At 41.9% G+C, this 24,740-nt stretch overlaps 1 protein-coding gene across 1 annotated transcript in view; it reads left to right on the top strand.

Moving 5' to 3' along the window:
* Positions 1-328: 328 nt before the first annotated feature.
* Positions 329-24,740, top strand: part of LOC310872448 (transmembrane protein 132D) — a gene marked incomplete at both ends in the record, with an annotated part of 38,411 nt that continues 13,999 nt past the window's right edge. Inside the window, 4 exons of the mRNA XM_083784341.1 lie at positions 329-413; positions 6,948-7,827; positions 20,738-20,875; positions 24,225-24,417. Coding sequence (XP_083640467.1) covers positions 329-413; positions 6,948-7,827; positions 20,738-20,875; positions 24,225-24,417 — 1,296 coding nt within the window. The remainder of the gene's footprint in view (positions 414-6,947; positions 7,828-20,737; positions 20,876-24,224; positions 24,418-24,740) is intronic.

Here is a 24,740-nt window from a genome sequence, read left to right as displayed (position 1 = left end):
AAGAGAGAAAAAAGTAATTTTGTGAAAAATAGATTTAGATTTAGATTTTGTTTCATCTATCGTTACGCTCGTCAGGTTTTTGCGCTCGTTGACTGAACGTCTTTATTTCGAGAGACGCAATATTGCTCTTTACGCACAACTTTTACGCATTGGGGACTTTTCAAATGTTACTGTCATGTTGTTACTTGTTACCTATACAGTACGGACTGCACTACTGTTCCCACAGGTGTAATTTAGTCAAGTATGTGAACAGAAATGTAGGCTAATCCACAGGCTGCTGAAACTAACCAAAACTCAGCCGACTTTTATGGAATATTGGACCTTCAAAATGAGCCTTTACTGTCATAGCTCGAGGATCTTACGTACCGGTATACTCTTAGCGTTAGCGACAATCGTGACAGTTCTCACACAAGGTAGGTGTCTGTCCATAAAATTAACCAATGATAATTACATGTAATGTGGATTGAGAATGAGAGAAAAGCTATACTGTGATCACTCAGCTATACTCCAGTAGCCTATAACTACGGTTAAACCATCATGCAACGTGTGTAATGATTGAATTTGATGAAAATAGTTATCCTGTAATATTGACCTACTGTAGTAGAGTAGATAACTGGCGGGTCTGGGTAAAAACACAATAATAAGCATAATCGCCTATTGGCATGGGAAGAATGACTGACTTCATTGGAACACAGGTTCTAATAATCTCATTAGTGACATGAAGCTAATGACAGCTAGACCATCGGTTAATTTGCTGGGGGGGGGGGGGGCGGGTTATGTTGAAACATTTTCACATGTGAAACAAACAGTAAACAACTTGTGCAAGTGACTGAAGACAGCAAGCTTAAATAACTGACCTAAAATAGCTATTTCCAGGGATTATACAGACTGGCTGATTTATACGGATAAAAAGGGATGATCAAAAAAGAGAACTCATAATAAGACTGCTTTTTAAAATCCGCTTTAAGAATCTCACTGACTGGACACAGCAATTTCAGCATAGGCCTCCTTTCCTCTCTATCTGCCCTCCTTTTCCTTTCTATCTCAATTTCCATCCCCCTTTCCTCGATCTTAAACCTGTTCCCTATACATACCACCATTGCTGCATCCTGTTTGAATGTTTATATATGTTCCTAGGCTAGACGGCTAGTGTCTATATCATATAGATAAGAGTAGGCTATAATGCTATCCAAGATAATTCCAATCCAGTGACGGTGTTCAAAGACATTTGTCTAGGAAGTGCTTCTTCCATCATGTTTAGCCCTGTCATTTATCCTGGAAAGAGTTTATGCACAGGTCTGCACTAGCTGTAAGCAGTTGTATGCAACCAAGTCTAAGTCTTACATCATTTAATGCCAAACATGGACCAAACGAACCTGACATACTGTAACAAATACAAAATTGACCATCTAGACACCTAATTTATGCTTTGCTGCACAATCCTAAAGTTGATCGATTTAAGTAGGCCTACTGTATTAGTGGTTTTCCACCATTGTGCAAAAGTTAGGCTTAACAGGCAGACATCCACACAGGCCTCTTTGATGCAATTTGAAGTCAGATCATTTCTGTAAGCTATTTTGCACATATGGTAAAAGTCATTACAGCACATTATAATGCATGGGGGTTGCTCAGACTTTGTACTTGGTAATTGAATAATACGTGACAAAAGGCAAAGAATCCTATATTGAATAAAATTTTGTCACTCTGCATGTGACAAACCAAGTGGTACAGTATAGAAGCTTATAATGGACTGTACATCAGAATGTACTCTTTAGCTTGTGAGCATCACAGTGATTTGTTTATTGGAAATGTTTCATTAGGCACATTGGTAGTGAAATGACTTGGCACTCAAACTAAAAGGCCAGCGTGGTTGTGAGCTGTTGTTTTGCACCAACAACCAGTGTAATAATCAGAAAGTGTAGACCTCAATTAACATTATGATGACATCTCAAAGCATTCTACTATTTGTAGATCTTTTGTGCAAAGGAACATCTCTGTTTAAATGCTTTTTCAGTTTAGTTTATTCAGTTTAGTTTATCATTGTGTCACAATTACATAAATGTAGTGTAGTTTGTAAAAGTATTTCACTTTGTTAAACAAAGTAAACCACTGACATTCTTTACACATCCCATAAGCTTGGACTGCGCTATAAAATATCCTTTGACAACGAACTGTTAATCTATTCTCTTCCAATGAATTTGAATTTATACCTGCTTTTGGATTAAAATTCTGAACCACCGTAACACAGACAATTTTAATCTGGAAGGGATAAACATTTCAATCCATTTGACAGATTTGATTAACCTGTCATATCACTGTAAGCCTACTGTAAGCCTGCATGGCATATGACTTCAAAAGGGAAACTGCCTCTTGTTTCCACCCTATTCATGCATTTAGTCGACATACTGTTTCAAGGAAAAGTTGAATAGAATAGTGATAATGAAAGTATTATTATAAAGTCTGTACGAGTGGAAGCTTTCAATGTGGACAGGACACATGTCCACAGCCAGAGTGTGTTGGAAGGTCTGCATGGAGGTCTCATTCACCGCTCCAATTATTTTCCCAACCATTCTTGAGGCAGACAGTAAGAAGGCTGGCTGACAGGGAGACACAGCAGGAAGGAACGATGTTGGCAGGATTCAATTCTAGGCCAACAAGAATGTGTGTGTTTTTTCCAGAGGTGAGCATCTTTACCAGCACACCGTTGACAGGCACGTCAACCCCTTCTGGCTTGGCGGCCAAGAAGGAAGAGTCCCTCCGAGATGAGTGATTTGAAAGGCTGGAACAGATGGGGGAGTGGATTTGCTCCCTTGTTTATCAGCTGAGGGCAGGGCTGCCATGTTGAGAGGACCATTTAAGTTCTCCTTAAATTGCTTGCTTGTCAAAATAAATGAAACGGTGCCTTTGGGGGAAGAATGCCTCTCTTTACATTGCTAACTTGTCAGACAGCAGAAATGGAGTCTGCAAAAGAATGCTGTTCACTAGGCCTATACTGTATCTTTAAACTTAGCATGTTTACACAATGATGTAGAGATGCCCTCCTGAGGATTTTGAAGATGTCTGGTCTTCGGGGAAAAGGAAGCAGAGTGGGAATGAGTTGACCCGTTAAAAGTCACACTGTAAAACGTGACAAGTGTGTTGCTGAAGAAAGAAATCAAAGCGATCTGCTGCCAGGGTTAGTATTAACCAGCACATCTGTCGCACCTGCCTGTGTTGAACACAGACATGACACACAGACGTGTGTTAGTATGGTTCCTTATTGGTGCTGTGTTGACATTTGGACTGTGTGACATATAACGCTGTTTATAGTTTGAGCTGTTTCCTAGGCTCTTCCCCAGGGGAAGTTCTGAAGATAAAAATCTGAGAGCAGAGACGTATCAAACATCCACCATGGGGGACAGGGATGATGTACCCTCCATAATAAAATCTCCAAGACCCATCAGATGTTTCCCTCAATTCCCTGGCATATTTCTTCGCAATTTGACCTTTAGTTTCGAAACGAATTTGTCGCATTGCGACGGGAGATTGCAAAACTATACTTTATACTAGTTCATACCTGTGCGCACCCAAACTATAATAATGAAGACTTTGGGAGCACAGCAACAACAACTTTGCACCGTTGAGCCAACTCGCTGGCATTCTCTACCATTTGTGTGTAGACTGTAGCCCTGAATTACAACCAACCGACTGCGACTGCTTCTGCTCTTTATTTTCAACACGCGCATAACACACTTCATCGGGCAACACGTGAATTACTTTAGTTATGGGGTGGGAAGAAGGGGTTTGATTTTGGCTATATTTTGAAGCAGGGCCGGATTAACACCTGAGGGCCCCTGGGCACTGAAGATGGAAAGGCCCCCCTACACATGCACGTGCAAATCTTTGTGTGCTCGCATAACGCGCACAAAATCTGGGCCATTTTGGGGCAGTTTTATGCTGTTATATTGGCCTATTCCTGGCCACCTACCCCGCCCCAGAGTGACAGTCAGGCAGTAACAAGCACATTATTTTTGACTGGTGTAACCATAGGGTGCAGCCACGCCATATGCCTTGGCTGTGTCCCTGTGTCCCTATGTATGTTTAGGGTACCAACAGGGGGGGCTGTTGCGCCGCTCACTTCAGACTGGTCTGACTTTACTTTACCCACAGCAAATGGGTGAGAGAATCTGCCAGTGTATTTCAGTGTTTTTGCCTTTTTTTATCGAGCCACCTGACGCTATGCATGAAGAATGAAAACAAAGCAATGTTAATGCTGGATAGTGGACATCAGAATCACCTCTCCACCTGACCTCACATGCAGCCCAGTGGGCCCACCCACCTTGAACAGCAAATCTAGCACATTGTTGCTTTACACACAATTGCACTTTTCAGCTGAATTCTCAGCAACAATAAAATAGACAGCATTTATTTCATTCTGATTAGTGGGGGAAAAAAAAGAAAAAGTGCCCATATGTTAGATCCGGCCATGTTTCGAAGGTGGTAGAAAGAGGATAGGGTAACCTTTACAGTACTTGACCTTCAAGAGAGGTTGGAGTTGGCTGTGGATGTGGATGTGGCATTTGGAAGATATGCTGCGCTTTTTCAGAACAGCTGATCTGAGTGATATGTCCATGTATGGGCATGATATCCAGTTGTGCAGAATCACCTTATGGGCATTCCAATATACAGGGTAGGCAGGGTATGGGCATATAGAGTACTGATCCTGACATCACTCGCTCATGCCCTGGGTCACAGAAGTATTTTCTCCGTGGAAAATAGCATTGGTCATCTTAAAATATTCTCATATAAAAATTGTGGTCCAAAAATAAACAAACTGCCTTTTTCGTGCATTCTGTTGGCACTTGCTCCAGATTGCTGACTCTAATGGTGGCATGGATTCGTTAACATAGTTTATTAAAGTAGCAAACAAATAGACCAGATTTCACGTCGTTCACCTTGCTACAGTGAACTCTCCAGTACATTCTATGGTAGCTGGTGATATGTTCAAACAGAAATACTCAAATCATGACGGATTTACAAACGGTTTGTTTTATTACAAACTTGATCAACATGGCTATGATTCAAGATGCTTATCAGCTTAATGCTATTTTTTATATGAAAGTCCATTATATGTATGCTGACAGCTCTGACGTTTATAACAAGTTATGGTTATGGTGGTTATTTAAAGAGTACATGCCCCATAGACACAATGTTATGACTATGAGTGGGCGAGCTACCTGAACCATGTTTCATATCTCCTTGGAGACTAACAGCTCCTGATCACCTCAGTAGACCTGGCCAGCAGCAAACTTTGGCACAGGTGTTTTTGGCCCATGTGTACACTCAGAGTTACAGACCCATAAGGGTCCATTTGGTTCCAAACTATCATTTAGCTGGGGACCCCTGGTTCCTTGAGGGAACCACTGCACTAGATTAACGGGATGTTTTCCAATGTCCCTTCTGTTCAAATAAACCGGCACAAAAATACATGTTGTAATTTACACTTGCAGATCTTTGACTTTGTTTTCAGTGTCCCTCTTTGACACAAAAACCCTTTCTTTATCATGAAAGTTTTGAACAGCTTTTTAAAATTTGAATACAATTTATCAAATCATATATTAGAGCATTTCAAAACATTTATTTTGATGATTTGTTTTGGCCCATGTTTTACCCGGCATCAAACATTTTGAGATAATCTGCCGTAATAGGGCAATGCTTCACTTAAAAATCCACCGTAGACATGTTATGAGCTACTTTCTGTTAAGAAATTCCGTGCATGTGATTATTTTTGTGTTTGGAAGCGCTCGTTTTCTTTAACTGCCAGTGCTGCATCCTGCATTATGTGGAAATTGGAAACAGGTGGTATGCACTACGCAGGGCCGTTCAGTGGCTTCTGACGAGTGCTTCCAAAGTCCAAACTCCAACACACAATCACCTGCATGGAATTTCTTGACAGAAAGTAGATTTTTATGAAACAAACACTTTGCAGATTGAAAGAGCATAATTCAAGCTTGCCTTACAGCTGAAATGTTGGTGAGTTTAACATATCGGTAGTTTAATACTGGCAGATTAGACCTTTCTATTTGGATGAATGGGTTATGAATGAAGGGTGTTGCAACTCTAGATTCAACCCATAGTACAAAATCTAGTGTTGCACATTGCAGCAAAACCTCAGATAGAACACAGGTCACTCCACTGTACATCATCATTCCATGACTTCATTGGGTACAATCCATTTTGTTTATCCTATAATTCCCTTTAGGCCTACAATCTATATTATAATAATATTCTTGACATGCAGTGGCTTCCATTGTTCTGTTGTGTATCCCAGATATAGTGGGTCTGATAGGGATTCCTAACACCTGACAAGAATTAAATCCATTTAATCCGGACCCTTTAAACTTTGCCCCCATTATATCACTATCTTTCCTGCGTACCCATAGTGGAAGGTTTCAGTGAACTGAATAAACATATACAAAACATTAATGCTCTATGACCTCATTACATTTGAATGCTTAATACACTGGCAGATTTAGATTTGATTGCAGAGGATTTCTCTCATGCTTTCTCTCTCATGCCACTACGTACAGCCCTAGTTGATGATGCTGCTGCTTTAGAAACGATGACAGTCCTAGGTTTCTTTTGATATGCATGCAATATTCACCGTGAGAATTACATTTTAGTCAGTGGCCTTTTAGCATAATCATCCCTATTCAGCTTTCTTTTTTTTTGATTTAGCAATAATTAGGTCCTGAAACGTTGGTTGTGTTATATACATTTATTTTATTGTACAGTAACACAATATTTACTACCCTAACCTCTAATATATGTCTTTGTCAATGTTCAATGCGAAAGTACATGTAGAGCATTACTTACCACCATAGAAATACTCAAATTTGTTTTTGTGTGTATCTATATCTATCTATACCTGTATCTGTGATAGTATATGTATTTCCTTTCCTTTACAGACCTGGACAGTCGGGAGTTGACAGACAATCCCAAGAGCCCAGTGCCTTACCCTGTCTACTTGCCAGTCGATTATGACGTTTGTGATGCTGACTACTTCTTCCTGAAAGAGGCTGGGCAGGACTTCATGAGGAACTTCAGCATGCAGAGTCACACACAGCCCTTTGTCATCTTACAAGCCAGCCAACAGCCTGTTGTCAATGTCAGCTATGGATCTCTGTCCACAGAGCAGGCTGTGCCCCTAGACTTAGTTCAGTCTGTGCGACTCTTCAATGCCCCGGGGGTCTTTACCTACAACTGGAAAATCCAGTCCTTTTTGCTGACTCCGAAGGTTTTCTCCTCTAAGCCTAAAGTGCAGGTTTTGTTCTATGTGGCAGGGAGGGACTGGGGCAGTGGAGATGGCCCTACAGATGCGCTGCCATGCGTGACTGTGTATGCCTTCTGGCAAACCCAGGAGGTGAGGGGTTCCTGTGCTATGGGGGGTGGTAGGGGCACATGCATGGCTGAGCTGGCACCTGATTTGAGCTGGTTTGCCCCAGGGTCAGAGAGCACCAGCCGGGAGAGGCTGGCTTCGACCTCTGGAAACCCTGTAGAAGTATACTACCAGGCGCGGCCCAGGGTCGATGGGAAGTGTAGTGCGATGGACGGAGGGCAGTGGGGCAGCTCAGAACAACGGGCTGAGTACATCCCAGTCACCCCCATGCAAAGGATTGGCAGTGTGCTCCTCCTGCAGGTGCCCAAAGGAATGGCAACCCTTTCAAGACTCAAGCTGGGGAATGCAATTATAATACGGACTTCCTCAAAGGTCCTGAAGAAGACCGATATCGCTACCTTCTACATACTTATGGCCAGCTCTGCTCAGCTTGTCAACTTCACTTTGAGGTAAACCATTGTTCTTTGCTTGTCTGGTGTAATTGCTACAGAAATAGATAATGATGGATCTGTGAAAATGAGCTATTAGCTATAGAGCGTCGCAGTCCCTCCCCCTTTCAGAACGGCGAGTGGCCCAGGAAATGAAAAGCAATGCATTTTCCCATAGCCACTTTCTGAAAGTATTTATTTAAAGACTGTTACGCCGCGGACAAAGCCAACTCGGATCGTGACAAATCATGACAATGAACACAATATTTTGGGCCGATCAAATCATTAGAAAGAAGAAAATAAAGGCAGGAGACAAGACTATTTGTTTTGTTTTTCTAATTATAAATTATTTGATCGGCCCAAAATATTGTGTTCATTGTCATGATTTGTCACAATCCGAGTTGGCTTTGTCCGCGGCGTAACCGTCTTTAAATAAATACTTTAAGAAAGTGGCTATGGGAAAATGCATTGCTTTTCATTTCCTGGGCCACTCGCCGTTCTGAAAGGGGGAGGGACTGCGACGCTCTATTAGCATAATCTACATTAATATACAGATATAGATCGGACAGATTCCATTGTCATTCATTGTTTAGATATTTATCTCATTTCAAATCTCACCGCATAGTGGTCTGTAATTTCAGTGGATATCTAATTAATTGAATCAGATTTCAATGAGCAATTCTTCTCAAAGGATTAGTAGTTAGTCCCCTTCCCTAATATGCTTCTACTTGCATCATGGCAGAAAAAAGAGAATACTGGGGAAAATGGGATTTGTAATGGATTATTGCATTTCCTGGACATTATGATAGAGGTTAACCATCTTTCTGAGAATATTGTAGATGGCTTATTAAGTGGGGGGAAAATACATGGTATAATGACATTCAGAGCTTTTCAAATATTGTAGTCATCGACCTGAGATGAGTATCTTGTTAGTCATTATCCTGTGAGCATCAATGGGTGTGCTTTGCCTCCTGGTTTGTATTGATCCCTGTTGTGAAAATAACAGGGATTATCTATGATAAAAGCTCTATTTAATTCAAGGCAGGATTCCCATCATTACTGTGTTCCAGTGTGATTGGATGTACTGTACAGGAGAACAGTGCAGTATCTCTCCAGAGGTCTCTCTCTGTGTCATGTACTGTATGATTGATAACCAGTAAGACGCCCTGAGGGCGAGAAGTTAAGGGCGAGGTCACGTGCACTGTGCTGGCATCCGCCTGGGTGACGGCAGACTGGTGGGCTGGTACTTTGGCACGGGGGGTTCATGATCAACATATGGAATGAATTCTGTACTGTCCATATATGGTGTGTGTCTTGACTGTACAGGGTTTGATGAAGTGAGATCATCATATGGAATGTCAGAACAGGTCAGCTCCATATATGGAGATCTAAGGGTGGCCGGGCCTTAATTTTCAGGCCTGTTGACTGGACATGTTTTGCAAGTTTTCATATTAATCTGCGACCTACCGTTGCAGTAAAGGCTAACATTACACTGGGCAGTATTTGAGGGGCGCTAGCCCCTCCGTTTGGCTTTCGGAAATTACATCATGTGGCAGCCAAGTCTATGGACCTTTTTAACATTTGTTTAGCGTACAATATATATATATTTTTTAAAGATATTTTTTTGCGGCTTACGCCTTTTATTGATTTTTTTGAAGGGACAGACAGTAGGCTGACAGGAAACGGGAGAGAGATGGGGGGATGACATGCAGTAAAGGCCGTGTCGGGTCCGGGAGTCGAACCCGCGGCACACTGCGACTGGATTACCAGTCCGGTGCCCAGACCGTTACGCTACGGCCTGGGCCTAGCGTACAATATTTGTTTAAAGGAGTGAAGCACCCCTCAGAGTCACTTCACACAAGTGTGATATCTTTTGTCTCATCGTGAGTTTTGATTTAGTAGTTGAACTTTGCACGGATGAGTGGTGAAAACAGATGGACAGGATAGAGGAGGAAATTTAAAAAGGAGAAAAAAGATAGAAATGAAAGGGATGGAAAAGTCAAGACACAAAGTTCTGTACCATTACATAGACTATGTAGTCCGTTTGCTCTTGCTGTTTTCAGACCTGCATGGTGTGCCGAGAAATAGCTGGCTATTGAATTTAAAACAATCAATAAATAATAAACTATCCGCTCCGTCAGTTTTATGCCAGTTTAAGCATGCTTTCCACTAGGCTACATCTGTGTGTTGCTGAGTCAATGTGGGTTGCTTGGCAACTATTCTGCTTAATGTCAATGATGAACTACATTGCTTAGCAGAAGAAATATTATCTGTTATCTATGACGTATTGCTCTTTTTGTTGCTGACTGTTTATTTTATGAAACCTTGCCGGGTACTTTAGTATACTGTATAATATATGTAGTAACCATTTTATGAAGGCCATCGTTTACAGTCATTTTGAACAGCTAAGGAGGTTTAACAACGCCCCTTAGCTGTTCTAAAATCACAGTAAACCACATCACAAACCACTACACTATCGTTCATTCGTTCATTCGTTCGTTCATTCGTTCGTTCGTTCGTTCGTTCGTTCGTTCGTTCGTTCGTTCGTTCATTCATTCATTCATTCATTCATTCATTCATGTCGTGTACTAGAAAGCTAGTCTGGAGGTAGGTGGGACTGCATTTGAGACAGATGTCATCAATATGGGTAGGAAAAATAGGAGATATCCACTGCGGCCCCTTTCTAGTTCCCAGTGATAATTTGCTTAAAGGTTACCACAATGCCATTTACCTGAAGGGCAATTAGCTTGCCTAAATGCATTAGCCTTTGTAATTATGGCACTACAGTTTCCCCAGAGCTGCTGTATACGATTTGATGACCTGACGAAGATGTGACCGATACATCGAAACGTTGTCGCTTTTTTACTTTTACTTTACCCTGATAATAAAATAAGGGCTTAAACTGTCTGAGCTGCTCCAGTGCCTCCTTTCCTCCTGTAACCTGTCCTGCCTCTGAGATGCACCAGACTGGCCTGCCATAGGCTAGAGGCACGGTTGGAACTCCCTTATGCTGTATACAATCTTTGCCTATGTCCAGCTTTGAGTGTTTGTATAAACGGTGGTGGATCAGGGGTAGAGTGGCCAGATGGGAACTGCAAGGTTGCCAGTTCGAACCTGGGCTCCTCCTGGGTTAGTGTCGAAGTGTCCTTGAGCAAAATACTGAACCCCTAATTGCTCCCGATGTGCAGATGGTGCCTTGCATGGTTTCCTCTGTCATCGGTGTATGAACGTGTGTGCGAATGGGTGAATAAAGAGCCTTGGATAAAGGTGCTATATAAATGCACCATTTACACAAACATTGTGTAAATGGAAACGGTGAAGACAAAAGTGTGTAAACACAAACATTGAAGACCAATGTGAGGACACAAATTGTGATTGGCAAGAATGAGATGATGTACAGTATGATGATAAGAGCACCCCTCACTTCATTGTTATTTTTGAGGGGCTTTTGTCCCCACACGTCTCATATTTGCAATTGACAATGAAAGGAGAAATTAGGTCATATGTCCCTCAAATATGACATAAATGTGTGGCGACACAAACATTAAATGCCATTGACAATGAAGGAAAAGTTTACGTCATAAGTAGACATGCAAATCTTCTAACCAATCCCATTAATTCAGTTGTTCATGAGCTGATGTATGATGATGTATAATGATAAAAGTGCCCCTCACTTCACACAGGTGTGATTTTAAATTTATACTATAGCAACCCTTAAAAGCCTACAGTGTTTCACTAGTTACTTGCGCAAGCAAAGCGCGCAAGTAATAGTTTTCGTCCAGGGCGATGTTTGATGCGTATGCACCGTGCCAGTGTATGACGTAATGACTACTTGTGCTTGATATGGCAGTGGTGTCAGATTACATACATGTATACATAGGGGCATTACCTTTAATCCTCCCGACACTAAAACATATCGTCATTACGTCACCTTCGAAAACCAATTATACCCTGGCATTGGGTCCTTTAATTAATCCACATCTTTATTACGTCATCATTGAGAGCTAGTTCCTGACGTCATATGCTGCTACGATACATACGCATCAAACGGGGCATACGCAAAGTAACCACAGTATACCGCTAAGCAATTTACAAATTACATATACATAGAGGCATTTCCTTTAATGCACCTGACACTGATCGACATATACGTCACCATCGAAAGCCGTCACTCATGCGTATGACGTAATGACTACTGGGTCCTTTAATCCACATCTTTATTACGTCATCATTGAGAGCTATTTTGTACCAGTTATGTTTGAAATGCTTAAATAGAATTACCTTCATGTTCCTTCATGTTCTTCTTTCACAGAGAAGCTGAGATTTGACAGTTTGTAGCGGTCGACAGTACTTGCGCACTCTGCTTGCACCTAAATGGCCTACTTGTGTGCAACAAGCAAGTAGGCACTTGACAGAGTGCAGTTCTAGTTATTCTTGGTAAATCTGTTTTTATTGAAATGTAATTTGTTAAAGAAACAAAAACATTACAGAGCGTCTTGATCACCAGGATAGTGTAAAAGCTCTTGCCAGGGAACCTCATAATTGACAAATGGGACATTTACACTTAGTACTTACTGTACTTTGGATGTGTCCATCTGGCAGTAACATTGGCCTGAAAGTCTCCTCGACTCTCCAAAGTGCTCTTTAAGTATGACAAACACGTTGGTGATGGCAGGCCATCGGGCTGGCTACACCATGGACATTTGCTTGCATAATTAATCTGTTTCTGATTGCATTGGGGTTCACGGGTGGCACCATGGCCCGGGCCGGCAGTGAAACATCCACAAAGCCAAATATGGGGCCACTAATTCCATCAGTGGAGCAATTACTAACTCCATGTTGCACCTTTTATAGCACCCTTGATGTTCAAATGCATCTGGCCTATCAGGCACAGCTTAACGCAGAATATAAATCTAATTGGCACACACCAACCGGCTTTTCTTTATCCCATATCTGATGTATACTGTCAGAGTGATTGAATGTTCACATATTTTTCTCTCTGTGCAGAAGGTCACGTAACAGCTTTGTGATCCTTGAAATTAAGTTTAGAGAAAACAAAACAGCCCCCAATAAGAGAAGGAAAAATAATACTGACTGGTGCAGACCAGGGGGTCATGGGCTGCTTTGAGTGGATGCGACAGTGGAAACAAATAATCTTTCTTGTGCCTGCCCCTTTGACAGTTGTATGAAGTTGTGTGCAGTTGTATGTTTTTGTGCATAGTCATTTTGAATAAATATGTAAAACTAGAAATGCACTCTGTCGAGCTGCCAATTTGCGCTTTGCACACAAGTTAGCCTACTTGTGTGCGAGCAGAGTGTGCAATTTATCTCTGACTCTTGTGAACGTAACGTCCCTTAACGTACCGTATCAGCATCCATGGACTTTTTTAGTTATGTCAAATCTATTTAATTTGCCATAAGCAGACTCCAATCAAGTTATTGAAACATCAGAGTTATATGTCTATTTAAATCTCGTTCAAGATATCCACTACAATGGGTTGTAAATATTTTAGGTTTCCTATATACGTTTGAAACTCAATGTCGGTGTTGTTCCTCGGCCAATCAGGAACCACCGTTTTCCGGAGCCAATCCAATTGGCCGATGGGGCCACCGACATACGCAGCAACCTGCCAACTTGGGCTCTGATTGGCCGAGCGACGCCACCAAAAATACACAATCCCTGATTGGATTGGCCGAGCGACGCCACCAAAAATACACAATCCCTGATTAGCCGAGGGGGGCCACCAAAAATTCACAATCCCTGATTGGCCGAGGGGACCACCGACATACGCAGCCGAAAACAGTACTTGCACTCGGCTCACGCAAGTAATGACATGCGTGCGTGCGTGCGTGCGTGCGTGCGTGCGTGCGTGCGTGCGTGCGTGCGTGCGTGCGTGCGTGCGTGCGAGCGTGCGTGCGCCTTTCCAAGTGCAGGCTTGTGGGCAAGTGAGTGAAGAGTATGTAAAATGTGAAACCACTGTGCACTTCACTCATGCCTTGCCTGGTCAAAAGTGAGACGGATGGCAGGTGCAGCACCTGAGAGCAGCCTTCCTTACACACTGTCAGCTCCAGTCTCCACAGCCATCCATCTTCCCTGCCCTAGTGCCTCCCTCCCTGCCCACTGCCCCCTCAATGCCTGCTAACAAAAGCCCCAGTTCTGCTTCTTGCTTTCAAATACTTTTCTTCTTGCACCATCACAATTGGGCTTTCCTTAAAGTCAGTGGAGCAGGAGAAAGGGCTTGCGATAAGTCTTCTTGTTACTGTCACTTTTTATTAGTTAAAAACCCCTGACCCACTGAGCTCAACACACAAGGGATTTTTTTATCCGTTTTTCAGAAGCCATTACTAGATTAATAGTTCTCTGCAAGTTTTCCATAACTTGACTTAATAGACCAAATGTGTTGCAATTTCCCGCCCCTACAGGGATGAGGAATATATCCCACCCTATTCACATGGGCCTGTTATAGCGCCACCAACAGGTGGATTTTTGCATTTTTGGAACAAAATGCCTCAAATCATCCAATTGCCATCCAAGGCGTAAGAAGAAATGGCACCCTTTTCACATTGGCTTATTATAGCGCCACCAGGAGGCCACAACCTGTCCTGCCCGGGTGGAGACTTATTTTTGTTTATTATTGTAGACGTAGGAATACACTTATTCTTACATTCTCCTATTGTAAATAATAATTACATATGGCATTTTGAGAAGAAATTAGCAAACGATAAAGAAAGTAATATTGAAAGGCCAGAAAAAGCACAACTAATTAAATATATATTCTGCAGCTCCAGGCAAAATTATAATACATTTTGGGGCCAAAAATGGCTCTTTTGATAATAAAGGTTGCCTACCCCTGGGCTAGGGTGGCACGATATTGAAAAACATCATATCCTGATTGTGATATTGCCTTTTCTCATTTGAATATCGTATTTGGGATCCGAATTGTAAAACTACATGTGGATACAGACTTTTCAACATTATTTCTTTTCAACATTTAGAAATGTGCAATAACTGTGGGGAAGAAGGGAAATAGGATGCTTAGGTTTGGCTTAGATTTAATAAAAAGTGTAAGTATTCGCTGATGCAACCTGATTTGTGGGCCGGGAATTTTGCACAGCACAGGAATAGCCTCTTTGATTTGGCGACTGTATTAAACACCTTTCTCTCTGAGAAGAAAAGTTCAACCTTGCATTAAACATCGCTATAGGCACTTCTATGATTTTAAGTGGGTTTTTTTGTTTTTGTTTTTGCCTTTGCAGCCTCAGCCTTATGTATATTTGTACTATGTGAAGGAGTGTGCTCTTACATTTTAAGAATTGAAGATAAAAAAACAGTTTCCACTGTGTACTATTCTGGAGGGTAAAGGGTATGTTTACTTCCATGTTTCATGCTGGTGTCCACATGCAGTGTGCTGCAGCCCCAGTTTGTTTTAATGAAGGACCTGAACTCCTCTCTACTCCTTTACCCCAGCGTGTCCTTGCCCAATATGTGCATCGCTTACACTATCTCTAGGGAACCGTGTGTGACTGCTAACAATGGCCATGCCTAACCCTCTCCATTCCCTGTTGTCACTCTCACTAATCATTCACAGTATGAAGCCGGTCACCTTCATTCACAACAGTAGCACAAACAAAACACAAGACCAACTTGGTTTGCCTTTCATTTGCTGCTGTTACGGTTTAGAGTTCAAGGTGATTCATGTGTCGCAGCATATGTGAACGGCATGTAAACTAGTTATAAAAGACTGGAAAGTCATACAGTATGTGTGATTCATGCAGATAACAATCTGCTGATTTCTAGGAGTATAGTGCAGTGACATGATGCCACTGTTATCTCAAACAGTGGTACTGTTTTTGTTGTACAGTATGTCAGTGGCTGTAATGCAAAAACCTTCATGTCAAGGTTAGTGGAACCTTGAGCCCTTTATCTACTGTATATTGTCCTCACATGTAACATGTATGTGGAATATCATGCAAATACATGTACACGTGCACACATACACTGTATAAATACACTGAATACTTCCTTCCTCTTTATTGAATGACTTTGAGATTTCTCCCAACATTTGTAGACACGCATGCATGCACGCACACACACACGTACGTACGTACGTACGTACATACACACACACACACACAATTACCCAAGTGCTCAGTGTCAGATGGATGTTTCCTGTATCGTGGTGTAAACCGCCTCAGGGACTCATAATGCATTGTTTTACAGCCACAATGTTTACCTCAATCATTCAGAGATAAACCGACACGACTTTGTATGCCAATGAAAAGTAAGAAATTACATGGGTGGTTGTTTTCCTGTGCCATTAGAAACAACTTTACTCAAGTTCATTTATTTTGGGCTCCAGTTAATTTATTTATTTAGGCTGCAGACTACAGTAAGAAAGCGGTGATAATTAGTGATGAGTTTCTGCCATTTGATATGCACAAAAATAATCTTCAGAGGCCTGGACAGGAACTTTGCATATGTCTCAACTCCCTGGCCTTGTCTTGATCGTAAGACTTGTACTTACAGAAGAATAGCTCATTAACATCATCCTGCATGCTATTTCTACTTTGTCCACTGGGACAGTGTGTATGTTCAGCTGCATACTGATTACCATTTACAAATGAGAGACCAAAAAGTCTTACAGGCCATTAGTACAGTATGAATAACTATGTGTGCATGGCCATTACAAAGAGATTCTCTAGTCTCTCCTTCAATTGAAATGTTATCTCCTCTGTAATGAAAGAGTTCCTGTGGGGGGGAATTTGCTCTGTGAGCAGAATGGTCTGTGATTGACTGTTCTTCTAAGTCTGTGCAACGAGAAAAGTTCATGGCCCCATGTAGTCTATGCCTGTGTTAATACGGCTGTGAGGGCAATGGAAGACTTATCAATTGGAAATTGTTGATGGATTTATTTAACCACTTAAACCCTATATACTTTGCTCTACATACAATGACGGCAATAGATGATCTAGAAGCTCAAAAGGCTGATTTGTGAGCTTGTAGGTCGGCTATTTTCACATACTGTAATTGCCTATTTCTGCCAAATGTTCACCTACTATAACGTCAGAATAGGCATCCCACCTACGCTCCAACGCCTGGCTTTGTGTGCCTCCCGTGACGTCATGTGGGTGGACAAGTCTGTGGACTCATTTCTTCCATACAAACTTTCAGGTCAATGGCAAAAGACGTCATGCATGTGACATACCTCCGTGGCTTCGTCATACATGTTCATCATGATAAAAGCCAAGGCGATTCACACAGGTGTGATGATTGAGGGGTGCTAGCCATAGAGCTATAAAGGATGGAGACCGAACCGGAGCGCTAGCCCCGCCCCCAAGCTATTCATTTCAGTGGAAGTTGCTCAGTGGTGTTTTGAAGCACCCGGAAGACTGCCGGAAGTATAATTATAACTCAATGGCTTGAGCGAGCGGAAGTTTAGCCTAGCCCCTAGGCTTACGCACGTGACGTCATGAACGTCTGTCCACCTCCATTAAAGTGCTGCAATTCCACATTTCGCCAGTAGGTAGTGGCATCTTCAACGTTGGATAGCCTTACTGGGGGCTTGGTGCTAGCCCCTCCAATGCATGGATTGTGAAGATTATTACATCATAGCCATGTCTATATTTTGAATGTTTGTTAAGAGCTTTTATGTCGTAAATCGTTTGCCAGCCAAGTCTATGGACTTAAATGTCTGTTTAGGGCACTAATTGACGACGTAAGACGTCATGTGGCCGATATAAATACACTGAGTGCCCCTCACTTCACACAAGTGTGATTTTTAGGAATAGCTTGGATGAATAATAGACTGAATCACCTACATCCTTTGAATTGTCCACATTGAAATTGCTTACTTATTTAATCGTCTTCGTGCTGGATAGCACAAGGCCTTCACCAATGAATGCCAATGCTGTCTGTCTACTGCCCAATGTTGCACTTGGCCCCAGGTCTATCCAAGTTATTTAATTTCCTTCTCCACTTCACAGATCTTGTCCATGCATGTCTCTTTGGGTCTGCCTCCTTTTCTCTTCCCCATCTCCATCTCATGGCTACCCTTGGGAGGGCACCTGGGTTCGTTCTGCACATATGTCCAATCCACATACACCTTCTGAGCTCGATGGCACTAGACTAGACAGTGGGGTCAGGCCTGTTCTAAGTCTTCATTGTCTCCACCAGGCCGAAGGCATGTGGGGAGAGTATGTTTTGCACTCCGTCCCTCCGTCCGTGTGTCCGTCCGTGTGTGTGTCCGTCCGTGTGTCCGTCCGTCCGTCCGTGTGTCCGTGAGCAGCTAATCTCGGCCACCGTTAACCCGGTCGATGCCACATTTTGCACACACACTCCCTGGATGCCAACGATGAACCTCTGCCCCAAACTTTCCAGAACGGCCTGTTATAGCGCCACCAGGAGGCCGCTTTGTGCAAAAAAAGTTTTTGCACAGTACACCTACAGATTTTGTCCAAACATCACGCAAATTGGTACACAGTCTCTCTAGAGCCATTCAACGAAACCGGTCTTTCAGATTTCTCAGACTCCATCCTGATTGGTTAAGATTGGCTTCCAAAGTTCACAGGAGTGCTCAGTTTCAAACAAAATGCTGCAAATCATGAACACATCGCGTGATTTCCGTGAAATTGTGCACCCACATTCCCACTAGGCCGAGGACGAAATTCCACATGAACAATTTCAACTCAGACTCAAGGTAGCGCTATAACTGGCCGAAAAGTGTTTTTACCTCTACCTGCACGGATCTGTGGATAACTTTGTATGCCAACTCCCTAGAGGCCAAGGAAAAACCTTTGCCTGGAATTTTTCACATCTGCTCTTTATAGCGCCACCAGGAGGCCGACATATGTAAAACACATTTTCTATTATTACTCCTTCAGATTTTATCCAAATTTCACGCAAATCGGTATACACTATCTCCATAGTCATGTGATCAACACGGAGCGCCACCATTTCCCATCTTCCATCCTTATTGGCTAAGATTGGCTTCCAAAGCTCACACGATTCGTCCATTTCGAAAAAAGGCCACAAATCACAAACACAGTGTGCAATTTCCGTTAAATTATACACGCACATTTTCACTAGGCCGAGGACGACATGCCACAATTTTTTCCTCAAAATCAGCCTCACGGTGGCGCTATAACAGGCCAATTCCTGTTTTTAGCTATAACTGCATCGATCTGTATACAACTTATGTATGCACAGTGTTGGCAAGTAACTTAAGTAATATACTACTTTCAGTAATATTATTACTTTTTTCCAGTAATATGTAACTTAACTAGTTACTTTAACATTTTGAGTAATAATATTACATTTACTTTTTTTCAAAAGTAATATTATTACTATTTTCACGAGCCTTGGTGGAACTGTGGGTTTGAGTGTTTATTTATAATGGTAGACTGGGTTGAAGTCAAGTTGCTTTGCAGACTGCTGATCCGCTCTAGATCTAGACTCTAGAGCGGATACGGAAAAGATGCACACTCGTCGGTACGTATGTGTGAAGTATCGGATGCAGAAGGGCGGGCCTTAAACCGTCTGGAACACGGAACAACAACCTAAACTAGTGTGTGTAACTCGTTAGACTGCACTGTTAGAGAGAAGAGACGTAAACAAACTAAGCATGGAGGAGACAGAGACACCGGCACAACAAAGCGTTATAACATTCAATACTTGGAAGTATTCGCATTATTTTTAGTATGTCCGTGATCAAGACGAGATAAACATTATTGTCCGCTGCAAGTTGTGCATACGGAAGAAGCTATATTCCACGTCGAAATCTACTTATAATCTATGTGTACAAATGGATCCATCATCATGAGTTAAATAAACACTGCAGAATAGGGGAGGGGGGACTGCTAATGTTGAAAATGCAAAGTAAGACTTTTGGTGACAAAATATGCAATTACTGGGGGCGAGAGAAAAAGTAATAAGTAAAGTAATAAGTAACTAGTTACTTTTCTCAGGGAGTAATAAGTAGTGTAACTTTATTACTTTTTTAAAAAGTAATAAGTAATAAGTAGTATATTAGTGTTAAAGTAATATTTTGCCAACACTGTGTATGCACACATGGAAAAACATTGTACCTGCATCCCTCCAACACGAACCTCCGGCCCAAATCTTCCTCAACAGCCTGTTATAGCGCCACCATGAGGCCACAACCTGACCTGCCCTGGTGGAGACCTGTGCCGATTGGCACTTTGTCTAGTTGCAGACTGTTGTGGGCAAAATATCCTCAGTATCCTCCTAAGACATCTTGTCTGAAACATGTCCAGCTTGTGACAGATGGCCTGTGTAACTTTCCACGACTCTGCCCCATACAGGAGAACCCCAAGGACATTGCTCTTGAAACTTAATTTTTGTGCTGATCTTTGATGATCTCCATATGGTCTTCAATATGGCAAAATCTCCCCTTGCCTTAGAGATCCAACTCTGAACATCTGCCCCTGAATCTCTGTCTGTTGTTAACTTACTGACCAGACACTGTAGGTGAATTCCTGAACCTGCTCCACACTATTGTTAATGATGATGAAGGTTGGACAGATTTGGGGTTTAACTTAATCAGTTTAGTCTTGTCTGTGTTGATGTTGAGACCAATCTGTTTGCCGTAAGTTAGTAAATCTTCTGTTTTGTTTGATATGTCCTGGTGGTGATAACAAGGCTAACAAGGTAATGTCACATTGAAGTTAGCAGTCAGTAAACATCATTTGAATTCTAACATATCAGTGTAACTCACATTCTCAAACTCACTCAGTGCCACAGGACGCCTTTGGACACCTCCCCTTTATTGTAACTCCAATACATGTATACTTGTTTAGTTGTTCACTAACAGTGAAAATAATAAACATTGATCTGAAACTGGTTTACATTGAACACATGGCATTTTACCGTTGTACTGTTTTCTGACCTTTTTCCTTCTTGACTTTTTCACAGAGCAACAGTGAAGAAAGGTGTGACCTTTCGCACAGCGAGGGCCAGCAACTCATTGCAGTGGGACATCACACTGGATATGGCAGCAGATGGAACCATCTCTGTGATATGTCAGAGGAAGACCCCCACACCTGGAAAAAGGCATGTGTCTGTTCTATAGGGGGAGGGCATAGTGACACATTCGGTAGGATTTGGGCTTATTTGGTCGCCATCTTCCTGCCTACAGGTATACGCTACATCCCTGCCAGTCTGTAGTTCGTAGGTTGGCTTGTCAGTGACGCTGGTGTGTACACTGTCACTACAGTATACCATTTTCCATCTCTCTACTATCTTTGACTTGATGATACTTTAGTCACACAACATCTCTCGTTTATTTCCTGGAGGGGGGAAGCTCCCCTCGACTCCTCCCACGATGCGCTGCACTATACGCACCACTCTCTGCAGTGCTTTGCGTTCCGGTGCAGTTCCCGAACCAGGCAGTGGTGCAACTCGTCAGAACATTCTCGATGGTGCTGCTGTAGAATGTAGACATGGACGTTGGTTAAGGTGCGAGAAAAACACAAAACCAAAAGTCCCCGCGCTGTACATGGGATTAAGGTGCAAAGTCTCAGCTCGGGTCAACCGCATAATCCACATAAAGTAAACTGGCACTGGTATAATCCGAAGGTAGGCCCATGAGGAAGAGCAAAAGAAAAAGCCCAAGTCACTGTCCCTGGTATACTCCACAGGCAAAAGTCTGTATAGTCACATGTAACTATAATAGCACCATGATTTTTATCAAGACAAGGTACATTTGTTGCAGATTTAACCACATGAGCCCTAGCTAGCGTCCCTATTCTGGGTAAAAAATAGCAGACTCCAAGCTCACAACTTGTCGTGGCGTGTTGTGAGCTTGTAGATTGGTTATTTTTGGGAAAGACATATAGACCCTTGGGGGACCCTATGTATATAGGTTTTAAGTTAATACTTAAAACATAGTGTGCTGCTAATAAAATGCTCTTTCTGCTGAACGATAGTCAGCTTTTTCTGCCAGAGAAGTACCGTATACTATTCACAGGAGAAATTTGTATTGCCAGTCTATTTTACCAACAGAATGAGCACAGTGGAACGATAGGATTCTCCATAATAAAGAAGCAGTTATACCAGAACTGTTAGCATACAATAGTTTAATATGCACTTTTTATTTGAATAGTATAATTGTCCCAAATTTGAGCTCTAAATGTAAGCAAAAATCTAAAGTTGGTCGCAAAACAAGTGTAAATAGGATAGTAACTCCAGTGTTGCTTGTGCCGTTGGGAAATCATTAGATGGAAGAAATAACATACCTTATATAGAACAGCTGAACTGAGCTGATTTGAGGTCCTAAATGTATTATATAAAGCCTTTGCTCAGTGGCACTAAACAACATCTTTGTAGGTTACAGAAAGTAAAACATTTATGTTCACTTCTTTAAGACGGTGAACATGAATCTTATTCTTGCATCATTGCAAGGATAAGCCTAAATAACTGGGTCACTCATCACAGTACACTACACTCCTGAAAATGTGAAAAAATAATTATAAAGTTGTTGCCTATTTCAGCTGAAACATTTTTGAGGGACTAAAGTTGACTACGGATAAGCGGTTGAAGATGGATCATGGATGGATGGATAAAGTTGACTAATAAAACATCAAAAGGCAATGGATGCACAGACAGTTGTTTTCACCGTTCACTGAGGATTAAGACATTGCTTGCCAAAGCCACTTTTTGGTAGCATATTATTTTTCTCAAAGGCAGTTAGACAAATACAGTATGTCACAGAATTACCTAGCATACCTATTCCAGACAATACCCATCAGACAATGTGTGAAAATAAAAAAATAAAATAGCCGGATAGATTGACTATTTTCGTTAGAGATTTGGGACTCTGCTACAAGAGACTTGGGTCCAAATAATGGCGTGGCTTTCCGTTGATCTCACAGCCACGCTATAAAAAGGAGGGTGCCAAGTACAGATCCTGTGGGGACCCTGGTCCATAGGGTTTAATTGGTTACAGACTCAGAGGGTGTTTCATGTGTGTTTTGTCTCTCTGGTCCTAGCAATACTAAAGCACTAAGAATTATAGCTGTATATCTGACTGTAGTGTACATTAAAACCTTTTTATTCTCTGTCACAACAGCTTGCTTTGGATCTTCAGACACAATGCTGCCACTTATAGATAGAGTGCTGGCCATAAGCCAGCTGTGTAAGCACAATTCTCCTGCTGTCTTCACTAGAATGACCGTGTGTCACCCACTCACCCCCCAATTCATCGGATCAGATTAAAATGGGAATATCTGTGTTAATGCATGCTTAAAAGGGATATGTACATGCTTATCGGAAATGAACATGTCATGTTTTGATACTTGACCAGAAGACCATTATGTTGTAGTCTTTATCTCATTGCAATATGTTGAGATTATTTAATTATGTAAAATCTCTGTTTTGCCCTACAATATGAATAATTATTAGGTAGTGTGATGCAAGGCACCAACCTGCACATCGGGAGAAATTAGGGGTTCAGTAGGGGTTCAGAGTCTTGCTCAAGGACACGTCGACACTAACTTGACCGATGCAGACATGCATGTAAGTGTGTGCTGCATAGTGGCTCTAACTCTAGATGTACGCGGCCCGAACCTCTAGTTAAACTCTAGTTAATGGCAGTGCATGAAAGTGGAAGTAACTGAACAGTGAATTCCCAACCTAAAATAATAACAGACTAACATAGTATGATATTTTAAGGGATTTGCTGGCTGGATACTGTACATTGTAAGCACAATATTATAACAATATAACAACAATATAACAATAGACAGTACAGACATGGCCTTCCACCATGTAGTTAGTGGCAGTGTGTCCTGGGTATCTCTGGATTTTTATGTTGCATCAATAGAATCATAAAATCGAGGTATTGTCACTGAGTGGCCTATTTGTTTAATGCATGCCGGCTGCTTGCATCGCCCCAGGCATCTGTTGTCAACAGGAACCAAACCAACATGGCACAGTTCAGCTCCATTTTTGTCACCACTGAGATTGCATGTTCCTTCCTCACAAAATAACCTAATCTCCCCGCCTCAAGGTCAACTACATGTAGTACCATCTCATTCAAATGGCAGGCAGAAAAATCTGTTCCTATTTTTCGGAACATATAATGTACATTATTTATGTACGTCACATGTATATTGGCCTGGACGGCTGGCATAGACATCCGGGCACCTAGGCTGCTGATACAGCATGTCGTGGGTTCGAGTCCCCGAGTGTCTACTGTACACTCTAAGTTAAAAATCTATTTAAAAAAAGAAAGGAAAGTGACAGTATATCAGTACTGATATTTACATTATGGTACATTTCCAAGCATATACATGCATAGTACTGAAAGCACAGTACTGTTGAGTGAAATACCAGGTTTTACCTGTGTAGTTAAAATACCAGTATTTGTTTTGTAACCCGCTATTATGCTGCTCACCACCAGGCTTGACGGCAGTCTGCTGGAGGTGCTTCAGATGGATTTTGAGGTGGCCGAGTTGAGCAGTCCTCTTGACAGCCAGGTGATCGTATGGAAGCTGGAGCTACCTCCCGGATCCAAGGATGGAGTGAAGACAGAAGGACCCATGAGGATCTATACAACCCAGAGAGACTTTGTAGGCCTGGCCCCTCTCGTAATGGTGAGTATACAGCCAGATCAGCAGCATCATATACCAACTATTAATAACATCTGTGTCTGTATTGAAGTGGGGGAGGAAATGTTTCCAATAATATTATATGCTTTAATTTCATCCTTTGAGTCGTTGCATATGAATGTATAATTAAAATGCACTTTGTTGTGATTCCTGTCTGGTATCTTAACACACTGAAGGCTGATCATTAGGATTATTTGGTAAATGGGTTCTATTTTGAGGTAGGGAAATTGACCTTGTGTTGTCAACTGTCAGATTGCTGATGCCTCTGTTCTATTTTGTTCCGTTCCATTCTGCCATGTTTTATGTGG

This window comes from Protomyctophum parallelum (assembly GCF_964188405.1).
Source record: "Protomyctophum parallelum genome assembly, chromosome: 15".
NCBI classification, from domain to species: domain Eukaryota; kingdom Metazoa; phylum Chordata; class Actinopteri; order Myctophiformes; family Myctophidae; genus Protomyctophum; species Protomyctophum parallelum.
The sequence above is the reverse complement of the archived record's forward strand: the minus strand, read 5'-3'. Positions and strand labels throughout refer to the sequence as shown.